The 21777-nt window shown below is 41.2% G+C and overlaps 1 protein-coding gene across 3 annotated transcripts in view; it reads right to left on the bottom strand.

Moving 5' to 3' along the window:
* Positions 1–211: 211 nt before the first annotated feature.
* Positions 212–21777, bottom strand: part of crebbpa (CREB binding protein a) — a 47123-nt gene continuing 25557 nt past the window's right edge. The window contains exons 4-31 of one of the 3 annotated variants that reach the window (XM_056269763.1): positions 21528–21771; positions 18924–19037; positions 17194–17448; positions 16432–16525; positions 16185–16322; positions 15007–15124; positions 14732–14891; positions 14431–14493; positions 14234–14346; positions 13675–13854; positions 13328–13567; positions 11832–11978; positions 11360–11540; positions 10582–10700; positions 10212–10451; positions 8847–8935; positions 7297–7377; positions 7092–7148; positions 6558–6635; positions 6393–6460; positions 5752–5902; positions 5302–5448; positions 5082–5195; positions 4832–4997; positions 4554–4721; positions 4251–4412; positions 3803–4084; positions 212–3511 (exon numbers count right to left, since the gene is read on the bottom strand). In XM_056269763.1, coding sequence (XP_056125738.1) covers positions 1316–3511; positions 3803–4084; positions 4251–4412; positions 4554–4721; positions 4832–4997; positions 5082–5195; positions 5302–5448; positions 5752–5902; positions 6393–6460; positions 6558–6635; positions 7092–7148; positions 7297–7377; positions 8847–8935; positions 10212–10451; positions 10582–10700; positions 11360–11540; positions 11832–11978; positions 13328–13567; positions 13675–13854; positions 14234–14346; positions 14431–14493; positions 14732–14891; positions 15007–15124; positions 16185–16322; positions 16432–16525; positions 17194–17448; positions 18924–19037; positions 21528–21771 — 6165 coding nt within the window. In that variant the 3' untranslated portion in view covers positions 212–1315. The remainder of the gene's footprint in view (positions 3512–3802; positions 4085–4250; positions 4413–4553; positions 4722–4831; positions 4998–5081; positions 5196–5301; positions 5449–5751; positions 5903–6392; positions 6461–6557; positions 6636–7091; positions 7149–7296; positions 7378–8846; positions 8936–10211; positions 10452–10581; positions 10701–11359; positions 11541–11831; positions 11979–13327; positions 13568–13674; positions 13855–14233; positions 14347–14430; positions 14494–14731; positions 14892–15006; positions 15125–16184; positions 16323–16431; positions 16526–17193; positions 17449–18923; positions 19038–21527; positions 21772–21777) is intronic. The other 2 variants (XM_056269764.1, XM_056269765.1) reach the window with 2 other exon arrangements.

The following is a 21777-nucleotide window of genomic DNA, read 5'->3' as shown; positions in this document are numbered from 1 at the left end:
GTGATATAACCATAAAACTTACGAAAGGGTGAAATTGTTAAAAAGACGGTAAATCACACTAAATATGGCAAATAACTAATTCAATTTATCACATTACATTAAGTATTCATGTATTATAGAATTCTAAATCTGACAGGAATTAAATAAGCCCACGGACACAACAATCTAACGTTAACATATTATACATATAAATAAAATTAAAGACACATGGTTTTGATCTGTTGCACACAGTTTATTTAACAATATGGTATATAAGTAAGAAATAAGTTTTTCAACCAGTTTATACAATGATTCCATTCTCTCTTCCTTATATTTATAGTACTTTGCTTAATAACTTGCATGATTTACATTAAGGAAAAGAGTAGAACCCCTGTTCAAGTTTGTGCGAGAGGAATGAGGGTCAATACCAGAATCCATAACTGCTCCAACAAGCGCTTGATCGCCCATTCCCTCTCGCTCAGCTTAGGGGCCCCTCTCTCTCCCTCTCTTTCTAGCTCTCTTTACATTTATATATCTGTATAACAAAATCAGGACAAAAAGCAACAATTTTCTACATCTGCAAGACAGAACCTCTGGATCCAGGCCAGTGAGATGTTGTAAATGTGTACATGTCCTCTTGGATTCTGTGTTGTATTGTCTGAGCGATGCATATGTGTGTCTCTGTGTGTCTGCATACATGCGTATGCACAGTTCCTATCAATACAAACAAATAGTTCTCCTCATACAAACTTCACAATGAGGAGAGGAGGAAATGCCTCCGAATGCATGTCTGAAAAAATGGTACAACACTAGAATACAATCGCCAGGAAGAATGACAGACAGAGCAGAGAAACCCTGACCTAAACTCCCAAACAAATTTTACAGTCTTCCAACACAAAAATGCTGTAAAGTTAGATAAGGTACAAAACAAAAGGTATGAATATTATAATGAAGTTTCGTAATTTTCTTAAAAAAAGAAAAGGCATGAAACCAGACCCCCCGCGCACCCACGAAACAAAACAAAAATTAATCTGTAAAACAAAGCATTGACCACACATGGGTCTAAACTGAACAAAAAATATATTCTTTGTGATTTATATTTCTTTTAAACAATTTTCAAATCCCTCTTAAAAGGAAGAACTCAGTCTTGTTTTTAGGAAACAATAACATTCCCTTTACTTATCAACATAAATTTCTTTCTTTTTTCACATACATTTCTTCAAACTTTTTACATGTCAGTACAAAAATTTGAGAATATTAGAGAAAAACCAACAGAGCCACAAAAAAAAAAAAGAGGAACGGGGAGACTGTGGTGGGTGGAGTCTCCCATTAAACGCTACAATCCCTCCACAAATTTCTCCAGCGTGTCTCCCGTTGTGTCTCCCACCATACCTAAGTCACTGGGCAGCCCTCCGCGGTTGGGCGTGTTAAGCTGCGGGAGCATTGCACTCTGCTCAGGAGTGCCCAGGTGTCCCTGCTCCATGGAGCCAGACATGGGTGTCGTCAGACCAGGGTGTGGTGACCCTGTGTGAGACGGCACGTGCTGCGGTGACGGCTGTGGCTGAACATGTGGGGAAGGACTGGAATGTGGAGGAAGTTGACGCGACGGAGGTCTGGGCGACTGTACGGGAGCCGGTGAACACACCTGGTTACTGAGTGCATTAGCCATGGGCTGGCCAGGTAGGTGCGCACCTTGCGGCTGACCGGAAAGCAGGTGAGCTTGTGGGCTCATGGGACTTGGTTGCGCCGGTGAGCCCATTGGAGGCTTGAGGACGACCTGCTGTTGCGAAAGCTGCTGCTGCTGCTGTTGGAGCATGCGTTGGTGCAGGAGGTTGGGTGTGCCGTCCATTCCCATCTGGGCCATAGGTCCACCTGCTCCCTGCATGGCCAACTGCTGCTGCTGCTGCTGCATTCGGAGTTGCGTGTAGTTGGTAGCAGTCCCCTGTGCCTGCGGGAACTGGCCATGTGCCTGCGGCATCACTCCCTGCTGTTGCTGCTGTTGTTGTTGTTGTTGTTGTTGTTGCTGCTGCTGCTGCTGGTGTCGCAAAAGCTGACGCCGGTACATCTCCTGCAGCTGCGGGTTGTTGTTTATGAGCTGACTCTGCGGTCCAAGAGCTGCCATGCCTTGTGGTGTGGGCTGTTGCTGCTGAGGTGCCATGCCAGGTCGAGGCACTCCCTGCATGGCAGCCATGTTGGGCATCGCTGGCTGTGCTGCATGCATGCCCTGTGGCGGTTGTTGCTGCTGCGGCTGGTTGGCGTGGTACTTCAAAGTCCTCTGTTTGATGAAGGCGGCCATGAGTTGCGGGTTGGATTTGAGGATGTTCAACACCTGCTGCTGTTGTTGGGGAGAGCTGGGTGACTTCAGGGTTGCTAGCAGCTCCTGCAAGGCATTGGAGGCGATGGCTCCGGGTCTCTGTGGTGCTTGCAGTCGCGGACCCTGTGTGGGCACCATCATGCGTGGCTGTTGCGTTTGCTGGGGCATCGTGGGTCTCTGCATAGGCATGGTCTGCTGAGGGCCCTGTGCAGTCTGTTGCGGAGCAACCTGCTGCTGAGCCGCTTGCATGCCTGGTTGAGGGCCTCCAGTCCACTGTCCTTGCGACATGGGCGGCATCACCTGCTGTCCACGTGGTCCGACAAGCTGCATGGGCTGCTGCATCAGGCCTGGCATGCGCGGCTGCTGGTGGTTTATGGGAAGGCCGTTCATGGTCATGCGATAGTTCTGGTTGTGTTGAGCCTGTGCGACCATCTCTATGTGCCGTGCCATTTTGACCGCCATAGGTGGAGGCTGCTGCTGAGGAGGCTGTTGGGGCGCCGGCTGCTGTTGGGGAGACTGCGGGAGCGGAGACGGCTGCTGGTGTAGCGGGGAGGCCTGTGGGCCAGGCTTGCCTTGTGAAGCTTGAGGAGGGGGATGTCCATTTCGGGGTGCACTGGGATAAGCCGGAGACATGACGCCTGCATTGGGCGTAGCTGGCTGGTTGGACAGCGGTTGTGGTGTTTGAGGGGTGTTGGGTTGCTGATGCGAGGTGGGTGTGCTGGGGGCTGTTGATGCAGGTGGTGACGGCAGGCTCTGAGGCATGGCTCGGCCCTGCATAGTGGCCATGCGTCTCCGCATCATCTGCGCCTGCTGCACCCTGTGTTGCAGCTGCTGCTGACGCAGTTTGTGCTTGATATTGAGGCAGAAGGGCACGGGGCACTTGTTCTCCTGGCAGTGCTTGGCATGATAGCAGCAGAGTGCAATGAGCTGCTTGCACACCGGACAGCCACCGTTTGTCTTGCGCTTGCAGCCCTTAGTGTGTTGCACCACACGCTTCATCTTCTGGCAAGATGGCAGGGAGCAGTTGGCATTGCGGCACTGGCAGGCATGCACCAGAGACTGGATGCAACGCTGGATGCTCAGACGCCGACTCTCCTGAGGACTCTTGGAGGCCTCGCCGCTTTGGCTGTTGCTGTCATCGTCCAGACCCAGACCCCACTTAACCATCTGGTGCTCATGGCCCTTAGTGTTGTAGCAACTAATGCACAGGTCAAAGTCCTGAGGAAAGATGAGGACACCGTGATCAAGCAAGGGACGACCGGAACATAAAAAGTAATCTCATTATAAGAAGTCAAGTAAAAGTTAAGATGCATTAACAACTGGACAAAACATAAGGATTTGTTTACACTACTAGTAGAATAGTAGCTATCCCCAAGTTTCCCTAAGTTTCACACTCCCAAGAGGTTTATTTATTTTGCACTCCAATCAAAATAAAACCGATAAACGCACCCATCCACTACTGATCATTAAGGACAGATGTAGCATGTTACAGGAGCCTATGGATCTTACCTCACAGAGAGTACAGTGCCAACGTGTCTCGACATGGTGTTTACATTCATTGCAGGTGTAGACAAAGCGGTCCTGGCCCTGGTTGTGCAATTCCACCAGCATGCACATGGTGCTCCACTTGCAGCGCCGCAAAGAGCTGAACTCCCAGTGCTTATCCCGTGCTAATGTCAAGAAGGCATCCCTTCCGTCCATCAGGTCGCAGGTCAGCGGGGGATCAGGGTCAATGATGGGTAGTAGTGAGTTGACTATGGGCCCAGAGTGCAGATGGATTACAAAAAACACCTGGGAGAACAAGTAGGAACAGGTAAGAGGTTTCTTCAAGTTATTCCCAAGAAAACCCCTAGCTTACATGCATATCAAAAGCTGACATTCAAAACAAACAATGCAAATGAATCATGCAATGCCTCAGAGAGCAGGTTAAAAGTCAGATGAAGAACATATAGTAGACCTCTTTGTGTTTCTCCAATGCGGCGTAGAGTTTCTGAGAAAGGTCATTGGCTACATTCGGCATCCCAGGTTTCTTTTTATTAGCTCGGCTCACGCTGCTTTTATTCTTATTTGTTTTCTTATTGTTCTTCTTCTTCGCATTCTTACTGTCCCCTGGCGTTCCCTGTTAGAAAGGAGGAAAATTTCAGGATGTCTAAATAGGACTTTTCAGGTTATAAAACAACAGGAATTACTTAAACATCACATAGGCCAGAGATGTACATTCAGTATCAACATATATATAAAAAAGGCTTCTCTCATTCACCTCTGGAGTTTCACAAGCAGCCGTGTTTTCTTCTTTTTTCCTCTCCTCTTCCTCTTGTTCCAACTCCTTGATGCTCTCCTCCAGTACATTGGGCCAAAAATCACCCTCAAAATATGGAAGTTCGTTTGCACTCGTCAAACGGTCCTCTGTGGCTTGCTTAAAGATATCCTATCAAATACAAACACCTTTCATTTATACCATATACTGAGGTACTCGTTGGCATATACACAATGAATTGGTTTCTATTTCACAAAAAGATCATATGGTCTCTGCTATACCTTGTAGTCGTGTAGTATTCGCTCAGCAAAGGCCTTGTCCAGCATTTTGCGGTACCAGTCTTGTAGGCGCTTGGGTTTGGGGATTTTCTGGTCGGCAGGGTGACAGTGGAAGATATAGTCATCACCTTCACTAGGCGGACATGCCCAGATGTGCGCCGTAACGTATCTACAGTGGAAATGTTCAAAGTTCAGGGCATGAATGGCAACTGTAATTGTTGGACTTGAGTAAAAAGTAAATGGTGAAACCTACCCAAGCTTCTTGACGTATTCCAAATAGCCAATGAGAATTTCGTGATAGACTGCTGTTCTCAGCAAGCGAGGTCTGAAGAAGTGAATACTATCGAGGTACGATACGTATACCCGTCTAGGTAGGTAAAAAAAGACAAAGAGAGATTTTTAACTTCACTGCATGCCAAGCTTCATTGCTTTAAGTATCTGTTTTTCGCTAAAGAACTTGGGTAAGAGTTTACCTGGTGTTAGGGAAAGGGCAATCAGAGCCGTACTCTTGAACGTGCATGCCGAAGAAACACACGTCCACTCCGTCAATCTCCTCAAAGGCGAAAAGTGCTTTGGTTCTGTAGGGGAAGGTCTCAGACATCTCTCCTGTGTCTACAAACCTGAAATGAAACAGGGGATTAAGCCACCTTTACCTTTTCAAAGAACAAATATTAACACGCCACTACAGCATCAACATTTTGATTAATGAACCAATATTGAAACGGGTGAAACTTTGATCAGGCAAATAAGTCAACCACAATATTTTTTTCTTTACACAACACAGCATATACAGAGCAACCAAACCAGTTAACTGATTGGGTTTGGCATCCATACTTTCCCTCTGAAGGACCATCTGAAGGTTAAAACACCATATTGTGAGATTGGCTTATAGGAAAATAAAAGGTAAGTAAGGTTAAATTTACCTGGCCTTCATGCCAGGTTTGATTTCTACCATCTTGTCTGAACTGGCTACAACTCGCACAAACACCTCTCCAGCTTCCGGATGGTTCTGTCGCTTCAAATACTTGTTCACCCGATCCTCTATGTACGTGCCTAACCGCGTTGTCTGCAACCCTGGATCGAAGACGACAACATTTAGCACAAAAACTATTTTAAAGGGATAGTTTATAATGAAACCTGAAAGATTTCACCACCATAGTAAATGGAAGCTTAAACATGCAAATTTGAGCTTCAAATTACTATATTTGATGTGCTTTGTGTGTGTGATGATCAATGTTTACGGCTAAATTAAATATGTCCATATTTTAAACCAATCAAATATCTTCAGAAGACTTGAGATTAAACCACTGAATTCATATGGATTACTTTTACGATGTCTTTAAGAACTTTTTCAATCATCCAATTTTGGTTGCATGGACTTTCAAAGAAGGGACAGAAATCTCAGGTTTCGTTAAAAATATCTTCATTTGTGCTTCAAAGATGAATGAAAGTCTTACTGGTTTGAAATGACATGATGGTGAGTAATGGATTACAGAATTTTCAGATTTCAGGGTGAACTATTTATTTAATATTAATGCATCACATGAACAGACCTATTACTTACTTTTTGCTGAAAACTTGTTCTCTTTTCTCGACTTTCCGCTCTTTTTCAAACAGTTAGCACAGATGAAACTGCAGAGAGAAACGCTCATTAGTACCGATTTCCCGCATCGTGTCCAGAATCGATATTAAAGCAACACTGTTCGCTCTGAGGTGCTTTCAAACTCACCCAGAAGACCAGATGACATCATAATGCAGGACACATATCTGATGCATCTTCCGCCCACAATCTTTACATTCAACAAACCTGAGAAGAGGAAAATTGATTAATGGGGGATATAAGCTCTGTGTTCTGACAGGTAACACTTTGGGAAGTGTCTGAATGTGTAATCACTAACTGCAAGTGCAGGTAGTTAAGATGAAACATCATTCGGATTTTTTTCCTCCAGTTCTTACGCATTTGCAAGCAGGCCAATGCAATTGCGCCTTTGTAGGAGGTGTGGATTTGGACAACTTTAGGATAATACTGATACTTGGAGACTGTTAGTGCTACGTTTGTGTGGTGGGAGTGTTTGTATGCCCTATGTTGGTTACAACAGGGGGCGCCACTGAGCAGAAATAATGTGGTGTAACGAGTCCAGAGCGGACAACTATATGAGGCAATACCGACCATACGGCCATTCTATTAGAGCATGTGCTATTTGATAGTGCGTTGATTGCTGCCTCATGGAATTCTGGGAAACAAAGTTTAGCATTTACTCACGGCTCAGGATCTAACGTGTCATTCTTCTTCCTTTCAAACTGGTGTTTCGAGATCATGCTGCATTCAAAGAAGATCAGATAGAGATTGAACATTTAAAACATTCAAAGGTTTCAACAAATATTTATTCTTAATGATTTTGATCCATAAAATCTCCTAAATCAAGCTTGAATATAACTATTAAAAGAGCAGGGGAACGATCGCTTACGTCTGTGGCTGAGCAGGATCATCTCCTAGCGTCACACTGTCACCCTGAATCTCATTGAAGCACTTTTCGCAGAAATGATACCTATAGTCACAATAAACACAAGTTGAGTCATGAAGCACTTCAGGAATTACATGGAGGTGCACAAACAATTCACACAAGAGTGATTTGTTTATTAACATTTGTATGATGATTATTCCCTGAATGTCATGATATGCCTGTCGAATATCACAGTGCAAATGTAATGTGAATGCTTCCAAGAGTTAACCGGGAAACATTAATGCCAGGATGTATATAACTAAGAATAAGGAGAAACTCTGCCAAATGCTGACATAAAAATACCAAATTCAGTAGATGTGAGTGTATAAGCGAGCGAGAGCGGCTGTGTCTGTTTGCCGTGACATGCTCTTTGCTACAGGGGGCGCAAGGGAGCCTGTTCTGAAGTAGCAGGCAATTTGCAGCAAAAAGAAAAACTCATAAATGTGCCAGTGCAAATATTACAACTGCCAATAAATTAAGACTGGCTGGAGACTTCAAACTGAGTAACCGTGAAGAGAGAGAAAAGGGGGAGGGGGTTGAGAGCGAGTATGCCGTCAAAAGCTTAGCAAATACATGTGAACAGGCCTGAGAGTAAACTATGCTAGCATACACATATCCACACAGGGAGGTTTAATGCCAGTGTCTGATCTGACGAATAAAAAAAAAAAGCTATCGCTCCGTGCCAAAACCGCACACACACACAAAACTAAAAACCACACCACATGACAGGGAGCACATCTGCTTGAATTGCAATTGTCCTCTTAAATGTCTCCTAACTGTGCGTTCACACCGCCGGCGGCGAGAGCGTCAAAGTGGCCGGAAGTCATTCATTTTCAATGAGAGCCGGCGGCGAGCTCCGGCGAGGGCGGCGCGGCGCGTCTTGGACGGTGAGAGCGGCGAGAAGAAGTTGAAATCAGCTCAACTTTAGGGAAATGAGCTATGACGCGGTTCGGCGGCAGCCGGCGGCAACCAATCGGAATGTAGATGTGCTCCGTTTGAGAGGATTCCAGAGAACGCAGTCAAGTAACAAAGGTTCCGACCACATTAGTTCCCAAGCAAAATAGAGAGGTTGATCATTTGAATTTCATAAGAAGGCGCGCAACACTATTTATAGGCAAGATATTCGTGCTAGAACGCTTGTTTTTCAGCGGGAATGCAAATTAGAATAGCATTTAACCATGAACACAAAAGCCACACCAAACAAATGGCTTTTAATTTGTTTATTTCGTTAGCAAACATGTCACTATAATTAAGTTCTTTCCATCGATACATTTTCTGCAAACATAACGATCGACATGCTTGTTTGCTTCGCGGCCCCTTTAAATAAAGTTTTAAAAAAGACCAAGCATTCGATCTACGTCAGAGCATCAGAGCGTCCACGAATCTTTCCACGGCGTCGCTGACAGGGCGGCGAGAGCGAATTTTGCCGCTTAAGCCGGCGGCGGTGTGAACGTACGGTAAGGCTGTTGACAACATGGATGTTACCTCAAGGAATGGCAAGTGTATCATCTCACCTGTTCTGATAACTGTAATAAGTGCCATCTCTGGGTATCGTACACAGTTGCTTCCCATAACAGCACAGTGTCTGAGGAGAAAACTCGTACTGTTGGAGGAAAGGAGAAAAGAGTTTAGAAACACGACTGGAAAATCCTGTTTATGTCAGTTTGTGTACAGATGACCAGTATGAGTCCGTTGACTAGCTAATACCAAAATACTGGAGGTTCTTCCAACAGTAGCACTGAAAATATGACAATAATGGAACTACCCGTTTTATTACTATTAGTTGTACCAAACTCAATGTATGTTGAGTTTGGTACAACTAAAGTATGTACCAAAAGTATGTTGGCAAAAATAACAATTTATAATTAATAGACAAAACTGCATAGTTTGTGATGTGGATAACTTCCTTAGAAAATTACGGCATGTCAAAAATGTATGTGTTAGATATTCACTTAATTTTTACGTTTCCATAAATCCAAATATTTTGCCTTTTGCAGTTATTGTTTAATAGTATATTTATTTCCCCATTATTACTGATTATCATTATTATTATAGTCTTTGTGGAGAGATTGTTGCACACTCATTTACTATATAATAATATATTTCATATAAATGTATTAATACTTTTGTGGAGAGATATTGTATAACCATTTACTATGCAATTTATACAATATTTAATACACATTTGCTTGCACATTTATTATCATCATTATTGTCATGCACAATTATTGTATAACCATTTATTATACAATTATATATTCAATATATATTTATTTGCACATTAGTATTGTTCTTATTGTGGAAAAATATTATTGGATAACAATTTATTAAACAATGATACATTTAATAAACATTTATTTGCGCATTCTTCTTATTACTACACATTGATATTTTATAATCATTATTTATTAATTATTTTTGTGAAGATATTATAAAGCAACCATTTATTAAACAATAATGTATATATAAAAAAAATCACACACTATTATTCCTTTTGTGGAGAGATATTATTGGATAACCATACAATATTAACACACACACACACACACACTACATATGTATTAGCACATTTATAATTATTATTAATAATAATAGCAGAGCAATATAACTGTCCCATTTATAAAAAAATCAAGTAAAGTCACCTTTATTTATATAGCATTTTATTCAATACAGATTGTTTCAAAGCAGCTTTACAGTGATAACAGGAAAAAACAGAATTAGATATGCAAACCTTCAATTCTGCTGTAAAGCAGCTCTCACAAGACAATAGTGTCATTGTTCAGTTCCGTATTCAATAATACACTTATTTGCACATTATTATTACTGTTGTTATTATCTGTGGAACTAATATGACAGCAGAATGGGTGTGATCATCTCACCTTCCTGCCGCAGCAGTAACCGAGGCCCTGCATGACCGGGTCGATCTCCAGCTCGAACACCTCAGCCAGTTTAGAGCAGTACTTGTACACGCGCGACGTCTTCCTGTTGTACAGCCACGCGTTGTTGAACATCAGCCACACGTCATCTACGTACTGCCAGGGCTCCTGATACTGACCCGTGTCTAGTTTGCGTTTGATAGTGGACAGGTCAATGGGATTCTTCACGATATCGAAGTAGTCCTTAAGACAGGAAAGGAAACACCTTCATAATTCAGTCAAATTCATACTCATAGAGTTTTCACACTTGGGTATTAGATATATTTTCCAGTCATTTCACAGAGATGTAAGCACGTATGTATTTAAGACTCACAGGGATGCCCAGAAGTGTCGGGTCCACAGGCTGTCGGAAGGGCAGAGACTCTGGATCCTGCCTGTACAGAGACTCCAGCGTCGGCATCAATGCCTGCCGCAATTCTTCTGGCTTAAAGACTGAGAAGAAAGAGAGAGCAGGAAACACAAAAGACAGGGACAGACAAAAGATTAATGAGGACCTATTATACTTTTTCACATTTTCAACTTTCTTTAGTGCATAATGTAGCACAAAGTCACTCCAGAGAGAGTTATTCCTTTATATCAGTGCTCACTGTTTCTGAACTCCCTGAAATGCCTCCATTGTAGTCTTGAGTTTTCTTCCGGGAACGAACATGTGAAAATATTCCTCATTTAAATAATTTCTGTCCAAGGCATATGCAAAATAAAGAGGCGAGGCCTGGTTGAGTTAGTTAGTAGTGTGTTGAAACTCATGGTTATGGTAAGGGGCGTGACATTTCCCAAACACGGCCAAAGTGGTCAACCGATTAGAGAACATTGTGCTTTTCAGGGCTTCATAGAGGCAGAAACTAAACAGAACGTTACTAACAGACTGGAAAGAGAGGAGCTGCAACAATTGAGAATATGTGAAAAAGAACGAACATTGTTGAACATTTAAGCGTGAAAACCTCTTCTTCTAGTGGACCCCAAGAACAAAATAAAGACTTTGAAAATGGGCATAATATGGTATGTTTAATGAAACTAACAACAAAAAAACTACAAGGACAGAGAATTGTAGAGCTCACAGAAGAGAAAAATAGAGAAATATAGGTTCATACTTTTCCTGCGAGACTGGGGCGGTGAAGAGGACGTTGTGCCGTTTGTCCTGCTTTCATCCTCCTCTTTGGTCTCGGTCTTCAAGTCCATCTTCTTGTCTTCCGCCTCCATTGGCTCCTGCTTGGCCTCGGACCCCTCTTGCTCCTCCTTTTTGACCAATAGGGAGCCTGTGTCGTTCTCCGTCTAACAGAGACCAGAACAATCATCAGAATCTGACACACTCATGCCAAGTTTGGGGTTGAAAAAGTCTCTTATGCTCATTAAGGCTGCATTTATTTGATCAGAAATACAGTCAAAACAGTAATATTGTGAAATATTACAATATTACGTTTTCTATTTGAATATATATTTTAAAATGTAACTTATTCCTGTGATTCAAAGCATCATTACTCCAGTCTTCAGGCTCACATGATTATTCAGAAATCTGAGTATAAAATACAATGCATATTTACAATATAAAAATATAATACACACCTCCATCTTGGGCTCTGTTTTGATGCTCATGTCATAGTCCTGCTCTTCTGTTTTAGTGTCACTGGGCGGTGCGTCAGGCACGGCATGCTGGGAGTGCAGCTCGGCGCTGGCTGCGGATGCTGGAGTGGGTACACGGTTTTCACCACTCTGAAAGAGAGAGAGTGTCTGATTTACTGCCTTTACATTTTTTTTATTTGAATTTTGTCGTAAAACTGAAAAATTACCGTCTCATTTTTGGCAGATGACAGTTTTGCTTGATAACAATAACATAACTTTGTTCCAAAACCTAGTGAGCAGCCTACTGAGGTCAAAGTTGAGCCTTTTTCCCTAAAGGTGGCAAAATTTCACGGGCAAAAAGGTCCATGTTCAATTTTGTAGTGATGTATGAAGCAGATTTCTGTTGGTCAACACAGGCGGATGTGTGAATGACTTGAACCCGTTGCGAAATTTGCATGGGGAAATCTTTTACCATGTTGATTCCATGCTATTAAAATGACTGGATTTCGGCCACAAAAATTTGCCGAATAACTGCAAAAGTTACCGAACATTAAAGGCCGTTACACACCAAGCCGTTGGCCAATGTCAGGCCGTCGTTGAGCGTCTGTCGGCATTGTTTTTTAAAATGTGTTCTGCATCGTCAGCACTAGTTAGAACACTGTCGGCAGCTTATTGGTCAACTGAGCATGTTGAATCGGTAGCGAAGGTTCCAAACCTGAGTTTTTTGTTTTGTTCTGCTGAACCCAAAAGAAGATATTTTGAAGAATGTGGGTAACCAAACAGTTGATAGACCCCATTGACTCCCATAGTAAAAAAAACAATTATACTATGGAAGTCAATGGCTACCTTAACCCTAAACCCTGGTGTAGTGTTATTATTTTAGAGTCATATTGATATATATATCACAAATATTTGCCTTAGCACCTCATTGCAGTACACGAGATCCAGGCACCATTGGATCCAGATCTAAGGGGTGAAGATGGGTAGGATAAGGGGTGGGGTTAGGGATCAGGGGGCGGAGATGGGTAGGATAAGGGGTGGGGTTAGGGATCAGGGGGCGGAGATGGGTAGGATTAGGGGTGGGGTTAGGGATCAGGGGGCGGAGATGGGTAGGATTAGGTATATGTAAGGTGGGAGGAGTTGGATCTGGATCCAACTCCTCCCCCTGGATTTCGTGTTCTGTAGTGAGGACGATCTCGGTATTTGGGCCAAATTGTGCCGCCCAACAAACAAGCATAGCTAACCTGGCCTCTTCAAAACAAAAACACATTTTAAATAGCAATTTAAACATAAAAAAAGAGAAAAATTCCAATTAAATCCCCCAAATCATGTAGCCCTAGTTTCATATGAAGTGCAATTTGTGTGGTGCCTAAAAAAAATTCTGTCCATGTCCTGAATGAGTTGGATATAAGGCTTCATTTGGGTCAGGATGCTGCCTATGTGGGGCAGCTCACTAGGTTTGGTAACGGTCATTTGAGGACGGCTCTGAGGGGTCTCACCGGTGTTCCAGGGAGGGGCAGCTCCGCCTGGGGCTGCATGTGGGGCGGGGTGCCCTGAGCAGGGGTGGGGTTGGGTGTGGAGGCCCGACTGGGCTGCAGTGCCGCTGGCAGGTTAGTGGTGCTGGCGGTGGCGTTGGGGGGTGGTGTGGAGCGGAGTGGAGCCTGAGGGGGCGCGGGACAGCCTAGTGAGGGGCCCAAGGGCCCAAGTGCATTCAGGGGGAGGTTAGCGTTCGGCTGCTGCTGGGGAAGGAGAGATTGCACGCACACAAGCAGGGACACAACTTGTTAAGAGGGGAAATCACCATGCGGAAAGAGATTACTTTAGGAACGTGAGTGCATGTGTGCACCTGTGAAACGGACGCCTGCGAGTTGGGCTGGCCCATGTTGACATTCATGGCATTGGTGTTGGCAGGGAACTGCGGTTGAGCCATGAACGGCGTCTGGTTGGCCGTCTGCGCCACCATGTTCCCAGCGTGAGCTCCCAGCATGCCTTGCGTTGGGGGCATTCGCGTGGGAGACATATTTACCTGAAAAAAGCAAAGAAAAGAAAAAGCCGAGAAATATACAATGAGATGCGCGTTCAGAAAATATAGAAAGTTTTAAACCTAAATGAAAAATTTTAGTGTGGCTTTCTTGTAATAGTGCATTAACTTTAGTACATGTTTAAATTAATCATCACTCATATCCTGTTTTTGTTTTTTTATCATTATTGATTTTCCATTTTATGCTTTTAACTTTTAATGTTATTGTTATAATCTATTATTGGGTCTTATTTTAATCCTAGTGTCAATTTATTGTTCTTGCCTCCTGTAAAACACTTTAAACTGCATTGATTTGTTTGGAAAAGTGATATATAAATAACATTTTATTGATTGATTGATTAAGGAACCAGAAATGAAGACTGACCGTAGGGACTTGGTTCATGTTGATCTGTTGATGGTTTATCGGAGAGGCAGCACGTGTTGCCATGGGAGCCTGAGACATCGACACATTGGGCATTGCACTGAATGGATTCATCCCTGTTGGAAAACACATCACACAAGATTGATAAAACAAATGTGTTTCCCAGACATGATTTGTGGCGAATGGGACTGGCGAAGTACCTTGAGACACCTGCATGCGATTGATGATCTGATTTGGCACATTAGGCATAGGCACGGGTCCATCTGAAGAGAGGGACGAGACAAAATGAGATCAGAAGACTGGCAAAGTTTGTGCGTTTGTGTGTTTTTAACCTCATGTTGTGTTCAGGTTATTTTTCTCCCTGCTAATTAATGTCTTCACATTGGACTAAAACTTACTCGCATATGGTATAACAACTTCTCCCCCAATTGACAAAACGATTGAATCCAATATTTGCTGATAATATAGCATAAATGAGAGATTTCGGGTTCTATGACTCACTCTGCCGAGGTCCCATGACATTAGGCTGGTTGGACTGTTGTCCCGCTGCAGTCAGAGGCGCCTGGTTAATAATCTGCTTCTGTAATCGAGACCTTCTCTTCTCCTCCAGTTCTTTCTGGATCTTATAGATCTTCTCCGCCAGAAAGTGATAGTACTCGTCCTGTACAACACACACAGACTACATTATTAAAATCAACAGTACTGAAGAATTTCACTTTACACACTTTAATCGCCTTTAGGATGAGGTGTAAGCTTGACTGTTGGTTTGCGCTCACCCTGCTGTTGGCAGACTCGTACATATCCCCTTCCACTTTTCGTGCGTACGCCACCAGGTTCTCCATACGGCGGTCCTTCAGGGCGGCGGGGTCTGGCGTAGGGAAGATGGCCTGCACACTAAAACACACAGAGCGCTATGTTTTTTCAAAGTTTAAGTTACTTATTACAAAGAACAATCCCCCTGGATCAACAGGACATTGATTACATTTAAAATATACATAAATTATATAGCTGAAGTCTTCATTTTATTTGAACTTTAAGAGGTCTTAAATTTGGTCACGGGATAATCGCAATATGGCTCAGTGTAAATATTAAACTTCAATAGGCAATAATTGCTACTTTGCAACACATTTCAAAGTGAAAACGTGGCGCTGTTGCACTGTTCTACAAGCTCCAGGTTTCAGAAAATACTGTGTATTAATGCCCAGTAAATGCTTATGATCTACTGTTGATGAATTATGACATTGTTTACTTTATGGTGTTTGTATTGTAATGCGATTTAGATGGTTGTAAGAGTGCTTACTGTAAAAAGTAATAATTTCAAAATAGTCCCACATTATGAAGAATCTATTTTTATTTGATTATTTTGGTTAATATAAACTGCATAGTGCATTTAATCCAATGGTAATATACATAATTCCCTAATTATCAAATAAACAGAAATATTTAAAAACCTAGCACACTTTTTGTATTAAAATAAATTAAATCATTCTGCTTGTACATGTCTCCTGTCCCATTTTTTTTAAAGGAAAATGTTAATGTGCAATACTGGAGTAATGATGCTGAAAATTCAGCTTTGATAACAGGAATAAATGACATCTTAAAATATATTAAAATAGAAAACTTATTTTAAATTGTAATAATATTTCACAATATTACTGTTTTTACTGCATTTTTGATTAAATAAATGCAGCCTTGGTAAGCAAAAATATTTAAAATATTTATAAAATATATGGTAACACTAGGTTTAGGGTCCAATTCTCACTATTCACAGTTGCTTATTAGCAGGCATATTACTAGGAGATTGGCTGTTTATTAGTACTTATTAAGCACGTATTAATGCCTTAGTCTATATATACCTTACTAACTATTAATAAGCAGTATTAATAGTGAGAATTGAACCCTAAACTAAAGTAAGGCTAAATCTATATATAGTGCAAGAGCAGCTTTTACTAACAGTTTGTGTACGAGGTGGTTACGGAGGTCCTGAGTGACATGCTCGTGCCAGGCTTTCCTCACACCGGTGGCTGACAGAGGGGCCGCCGTGGGCAGGTTACCCATGCTGCCTACCGTAGTGCCGTCCGGCATCAGCTGACTGCGCCAGGGGAATCAGGAGACTTAGTTAGCAAACAGATTTGAGGAAACAAATTTTTAGCAATTAAGAGCTGGGGGTGTGTTTTGGTTGGTGCGTGTCCGTGTCGTACTTGTTAGAGTTAAGTGTTGACGACATGGTGCCATCTGGGAGCAGCTTAGACTGTTCTGATGTCGGGACGCCGATTTGGTTCAACTGACCACCCCCTGGACAAACAATAAACAAATATAAATACTAATATACAATTATAACAATAAATAAATATACATAAATGAAATACTATTTATAGTTTATATATCATTTATATACAAATTTCATATATTTTAACAATATATATGTACTTGTTTTAATTTATTATATTTATTTATTTATGATTTAACGCCATATCAGCAGCAATGGCAAAATCAATATTTTGATTCCCCCCCCCCCCCCCCCCAAAAAAAGGTTACAATATCATTTAAATTGCAATAATTTAATTTAAAAAAGCATATATATATATATATATATATATATATATACACACACACATATAATATATATATATATATTTAAAATGTCTAATATATTTTATATATATATATATATATATATATATATATACACACAATATTTTTTTTTTATTATTAAATGAATATATGTTTATTTTTATTCTTTAACATATATAATAAAAATAACATTTAATAATATAAATATTAATTTCTTTACATTATATTTTTATATAACTATATATATTAATTTAATATATTTTTATATATACACAATATATATATATATACACACACACAAACACACTTCCATTTACTACTATTATTTCTACTACTATTTACTTTCTATTATTATTAATACATTTCTTTACAATAAAGTAAGTATTTACCGAGTGCATTGATGGGTCTCATTTGCTGCTGGTGTGGCGTCTGTGCAGTCGGCTGCCCGGGGCCCTGCGTCTGTGCAGGGGACTGGGTCTGTGTGGGGCTCTGGTTGCTGTAGGGGAGGCCGAGGGCAGCGTATGCTCGCTTCATGGAGCTGGGGTCGATGGGCGTGGAGCTGGGTAGAGAGGGCGCCGTCTGCTGCCCCGTGCCGACCGACCCGATGGGGGATTGCAGACCAGCGTTGGGGGGACTCAGCATTGCTATAATGCAGGAAAGAGATGTTAGAAGCCTTCTGGGAAGACGACATCTGCATATTTCAAACAAGATATGCGTGAGATTCTGTGTCTGATTCTGCTTAAACATTTGGCAAAATCAGTCCATCAAAACAAAAAGCTAAAAAAACAGCCTGCCAAACAGCCATCTGGAAGAAAACATTATTTGTGGGGGAAAAAACTGAGGAAGTAGAAAGGAAGGGGAGGGGGTCCGAGACGCCATTTGCATGAGGAAGAAATATCACAACGCAGACTCTCCAACATGTAAATCCCACAGCGCAAAAACAAACACTTTAGCTGCCTCGCACTCTCCGAGTCATGATGAGAGACGCTTGGAAGAGGGAGAGGCCGTTTGCAGGTTTGCTGGAGCTGTAACAGCGTGAGATTTTAATGAGTCACCGCTCAGCCAGCGGGGCGGCACGATTCTCCTCATCTTTCGAGCCCCTCCTCCTCAGCAAACATACACGGGCCGCGTAAAACATGCACGCACTAACTACAATGACGCCTTTCCTCACAGAATCCAACTGAATATCTACATATCCAGAAAACATCATGCAACCGAATTTGTTCTAATTCAGAATTTTGATCTAAATGTTTAAATGCTTGATAACAGCTCTGTGGACAAATATAAACAGTGATTACAACTATTTTAATGGACACTGTTTAAAGCATGACTTGGAAAAATGAGTGTTTTGGACACTGTTGGATACTGTTTAAAGCTTGTCAAAAAGTAGCGCACTTAATTGTAGAAGAACAGAGGTTGCGGTGCGCACACAGAAAAATTCAGGAGCACAGAATCTTGTTATCAACGCTGTCCCGCGACTTTTAGTAATAAAATAGCGGCTATTCTTAATTAATTAAACTCACAGCTTTGTTGTTAATAGAAAGAGAGAAACTCTGAACAGACGCAGGTAATTCACACACATCTCTCTCTCTCTCTCAAGAATTAATTCAAATAAATACTATAATTCATTAATTCAAATAAATGTAATCTCAAATCTCAACAGAAGTAATTATGAAATTAAATATAAAGATATCAAGTCCTACTTGAGTGGATAAAAAAAATTTGCATTTAATTTAAATTTAAACTATAAAACAATTCTCATTTGATGGCAATTTACATGTAATTAAGTGTCTGAAACATGCAATTAATTTTCCACTACTTAAGTGTATTCTTAAGTATACTGTGTCCAAGTACTATTTTAAAAGTATGCTAAAGTGTATTTTTCGTGCAAAGCTGGAATCTAGACAAATTTACTAAATAAACTCACATTTGTTCTTTCATAGACAATTTTTTTTTATAAATTAAATACAACTATAATAGTTAGTATTATCATTTCAGATGTTATATAAATATATAAATAATTATTAACATAAAAACACAGAATTATTAACTGTCCATAATTATTTTATATTGTAGTGAAGTAAAGAAGAGGCGGACGTTTGAAGCAGAAAAGACTCACGTTGCTGGTTGCGCTTGTCACTGGCGTTCTTCAGCGGGAGGCAGACAGGACAGTCGTGCCTCGTGCAGTTCTTCCAGTGCGAGATGATCTGCCTCGATGAAGCACAGTGAGCCACTGCAGAGACAGAGAGAGAAGAAAGCCTGAGCAAAAGTACAAATGCTGCAAAACTGGGAGCAAAAAAGGTCCTGTCTATATGGAACTGCACACAGCACACACACACAGACGTGACTTTAAAGCATTCAGTAGTATTCAACTGTACACACACGAAGCCGCCTCTCAAACAGCTCACGAGTACCAAACTGAGTGCTTTTTCGCGGATTATTGCACTTAAACGGGCATTTTGAAAATGGTGTGCATTTCTGACCGTCTTGGCAAGTACTCACATAAACACAGTCGGTGATGTCTTGACGTGAACGTAAACAATAATAAAAAAAAATGCATGTGTATCATTATATTGGATCCGTGCATTAGCTCTTAAAGTGACACCAGCCTAATAAACCTGCTGCTGTGTGTCATTAATGTTAATAAAACAACAAAAGAAAGCGAGAAAAATTAATCTGTATTTAATTTATACAATTTATTCAATTTCTGTAGTATTCCTGTACCTGAATGCTGTTGACCTAAATGAAACCCTTAAAGCACTCTGTATTTCCTGTGTACTTTAATTTAATTGTATTTATTTGTGCTTCTGATTTTTCATTTGTTCTTGTTTACTTGTCTTTTTTTTTGTAAATTCAATTCAATTGAGTTTCAAATCAAGCTTCCTTGTGCTGTGTGCAACAAAATTACCCCATTGTAAAAACACAAATACATAGAGTCACCTAAGGGGGGAATTCCCCCTGATTATCCAAAATGAAATCCAGGCCGTTATTCCTTGCGTATTTTTAAAGCAGTGGTGTAAACTATTTGAGTAAATATAATTAGTTACTGAACTCAAGTATCTTTTTTTATATCATACACAGCGATTAAGTTCCCAGTACAGAGACAATTATGATTTATTGCTGCTGTGATTTACTGGTGTGAATGAGGCGCGAGCGTAACAGTACTGATGGATCTAAAAGGAAGCGAGTTCTGCCAAGAGCCTTCAGGATGCTTTAAACACTGTCTGCAAGAACATGACGCTTTAAGAATGATCTCTATAGACGTTCATGCCTTTCCCCAGGAGTCCAAGAGAGAGAGATACGGGTGTCACCGCGGGCAGGGAACAACAGGAAATCAGCTGGCAGCGTGGAGGGTGCGTTTGGCACCACGCTTGCATTTGAGTTGAAATGAAGCTCTGTGCTCCGGGTCCAACAACAACTACAGCACTAAGAGCAAAGCAGCCGGGCAGCATCGGGCCGCCGCAAGCTCTCTCCTGCCGTTTGCCAACTCCTTAATACTGCATTATACCATACAGGCACGAGTTTCTCTCTAAATGGACTGTTATATTTGAGACGGAGCAAAGCATTTGCTCTGGAAACTCCCTGTGTTTGTGAATGAAACATTACTAGTTGTGAACCGAAAAGTGTTAGGCCAGAAATAAACTAGCGCACAAACGTGATATTTGACATCCTTTATTGTGGTGGTTACAAACCTCAACGGGGCTACTTTCGAATGTGCCATGAAATCGGATGTTATTCAAAAAGCTAGGTGTAGTGCTGCAGCTTTGTCTGACGCACACAATGCTCTAAACCCCACATCAGGACAAAAAACATCTCATTACCGCTCTCGCTGAGACTAAACAGAGCACAGACAGCAGATTAAAACCGGTCTGCTACTGCACACCTCAACCCGCGAAATACAGCAGACACACCTCAATGGATTCTCTCTTCTCACACACGCGCACACACACAAACTTTCTGCACGAAGATCATTCTTCACTCAATCCTTGTTCCAAAACCAACCCCAACTTTTTCCTTTTAAAGATTTGAACTTGTTATAATAAATATTTCATATTGTGTGAAAATAATATTGTATTACATACATGCATGAAAATAAGAAACTTATTTTAAAGTCATTTTTAAATAATGAATATTTTGTTTTCATGCATGCAATTCTTTACTTTATTAATTCTTCATTAATTTGTATAAAATACCACAGATAAAAAAATGTGCACTTTATTTGTTATTTATATATATATATAAATAAACACACAAGCATATTACATATACATTTAATAAATATTTATAGTTAACCTATCAATTCCTGTTAATGAATATATGTATTACTAAAATTGATATCAATTAGCAAAATATTAACAAAATTAATATAACATTAATTATATTAATTTAAAAAATAAATAAAAAGTAGTTAAAAGTTTGTGCACCTTTTAAATATCTCCATTTGGCAATGGAATTGCATTTTCTATAATTATAGTATTATGAGTTATAATTACTACAATAAATAAGTACTAAATATAAATCTTAATGGAATTATTAAGGAACCAGAAGTGTTAGGAATTAGAATCTGAAAGAAATAGATATCTTGTAATCGTTAGTAAACCTTTTCACTGTTAACTGTCTGCCGTCTATTCTTGCCAACTTCTGTTTAGCAACTTTATAATATCGCCCTTCTGCAACACCATCAGCACAAAAGCAGTGTGACACTCATTCAATGCGGACTCACCTTGGCAGGATTTGCCGGCCTGGCAGTGTGTCATGTGGTTGAGGACGTTCTTCATGGTCCTGCAGTGGGGCAGGGCGCAGGCTCGCACCTCTCCGTTGGCCTGCTCGCGGCGCTGGCACTTGTGGGCGTGCAGCAGCAGAACCAGCTGCTGCTGGATCAGCTTACGCTTCTCCGGGTCGGCCGTGGGGCCTGCGGACACGCTCTGACCTGCCACCATCCCCACCGACACCTGCTGCTGCTGAGGCTGCGG

Source organism: Rhinichthys klamathensis, unplaced genomic scaffold (genome assembly GCF_029890125.1).
Source record: "Rhinichthys klamathensis goyatoka isolate OS25496 unplaced genomic scaffold, OSU_Roscu_1.1 h1tg000289l_1, whole genome shotgun sequence".
Classification (NCBI taxonomy): domain Eukaryota; kingdom Metazoa; phylum Chordata; class Actinopteri; order Cypriniformes; family Leuciscidae; genus Rhinichthys; species Rhinichthys klamathensis.
This window is presented reverse-complemented; position numbering and strand designations above follow the sequence as displayed.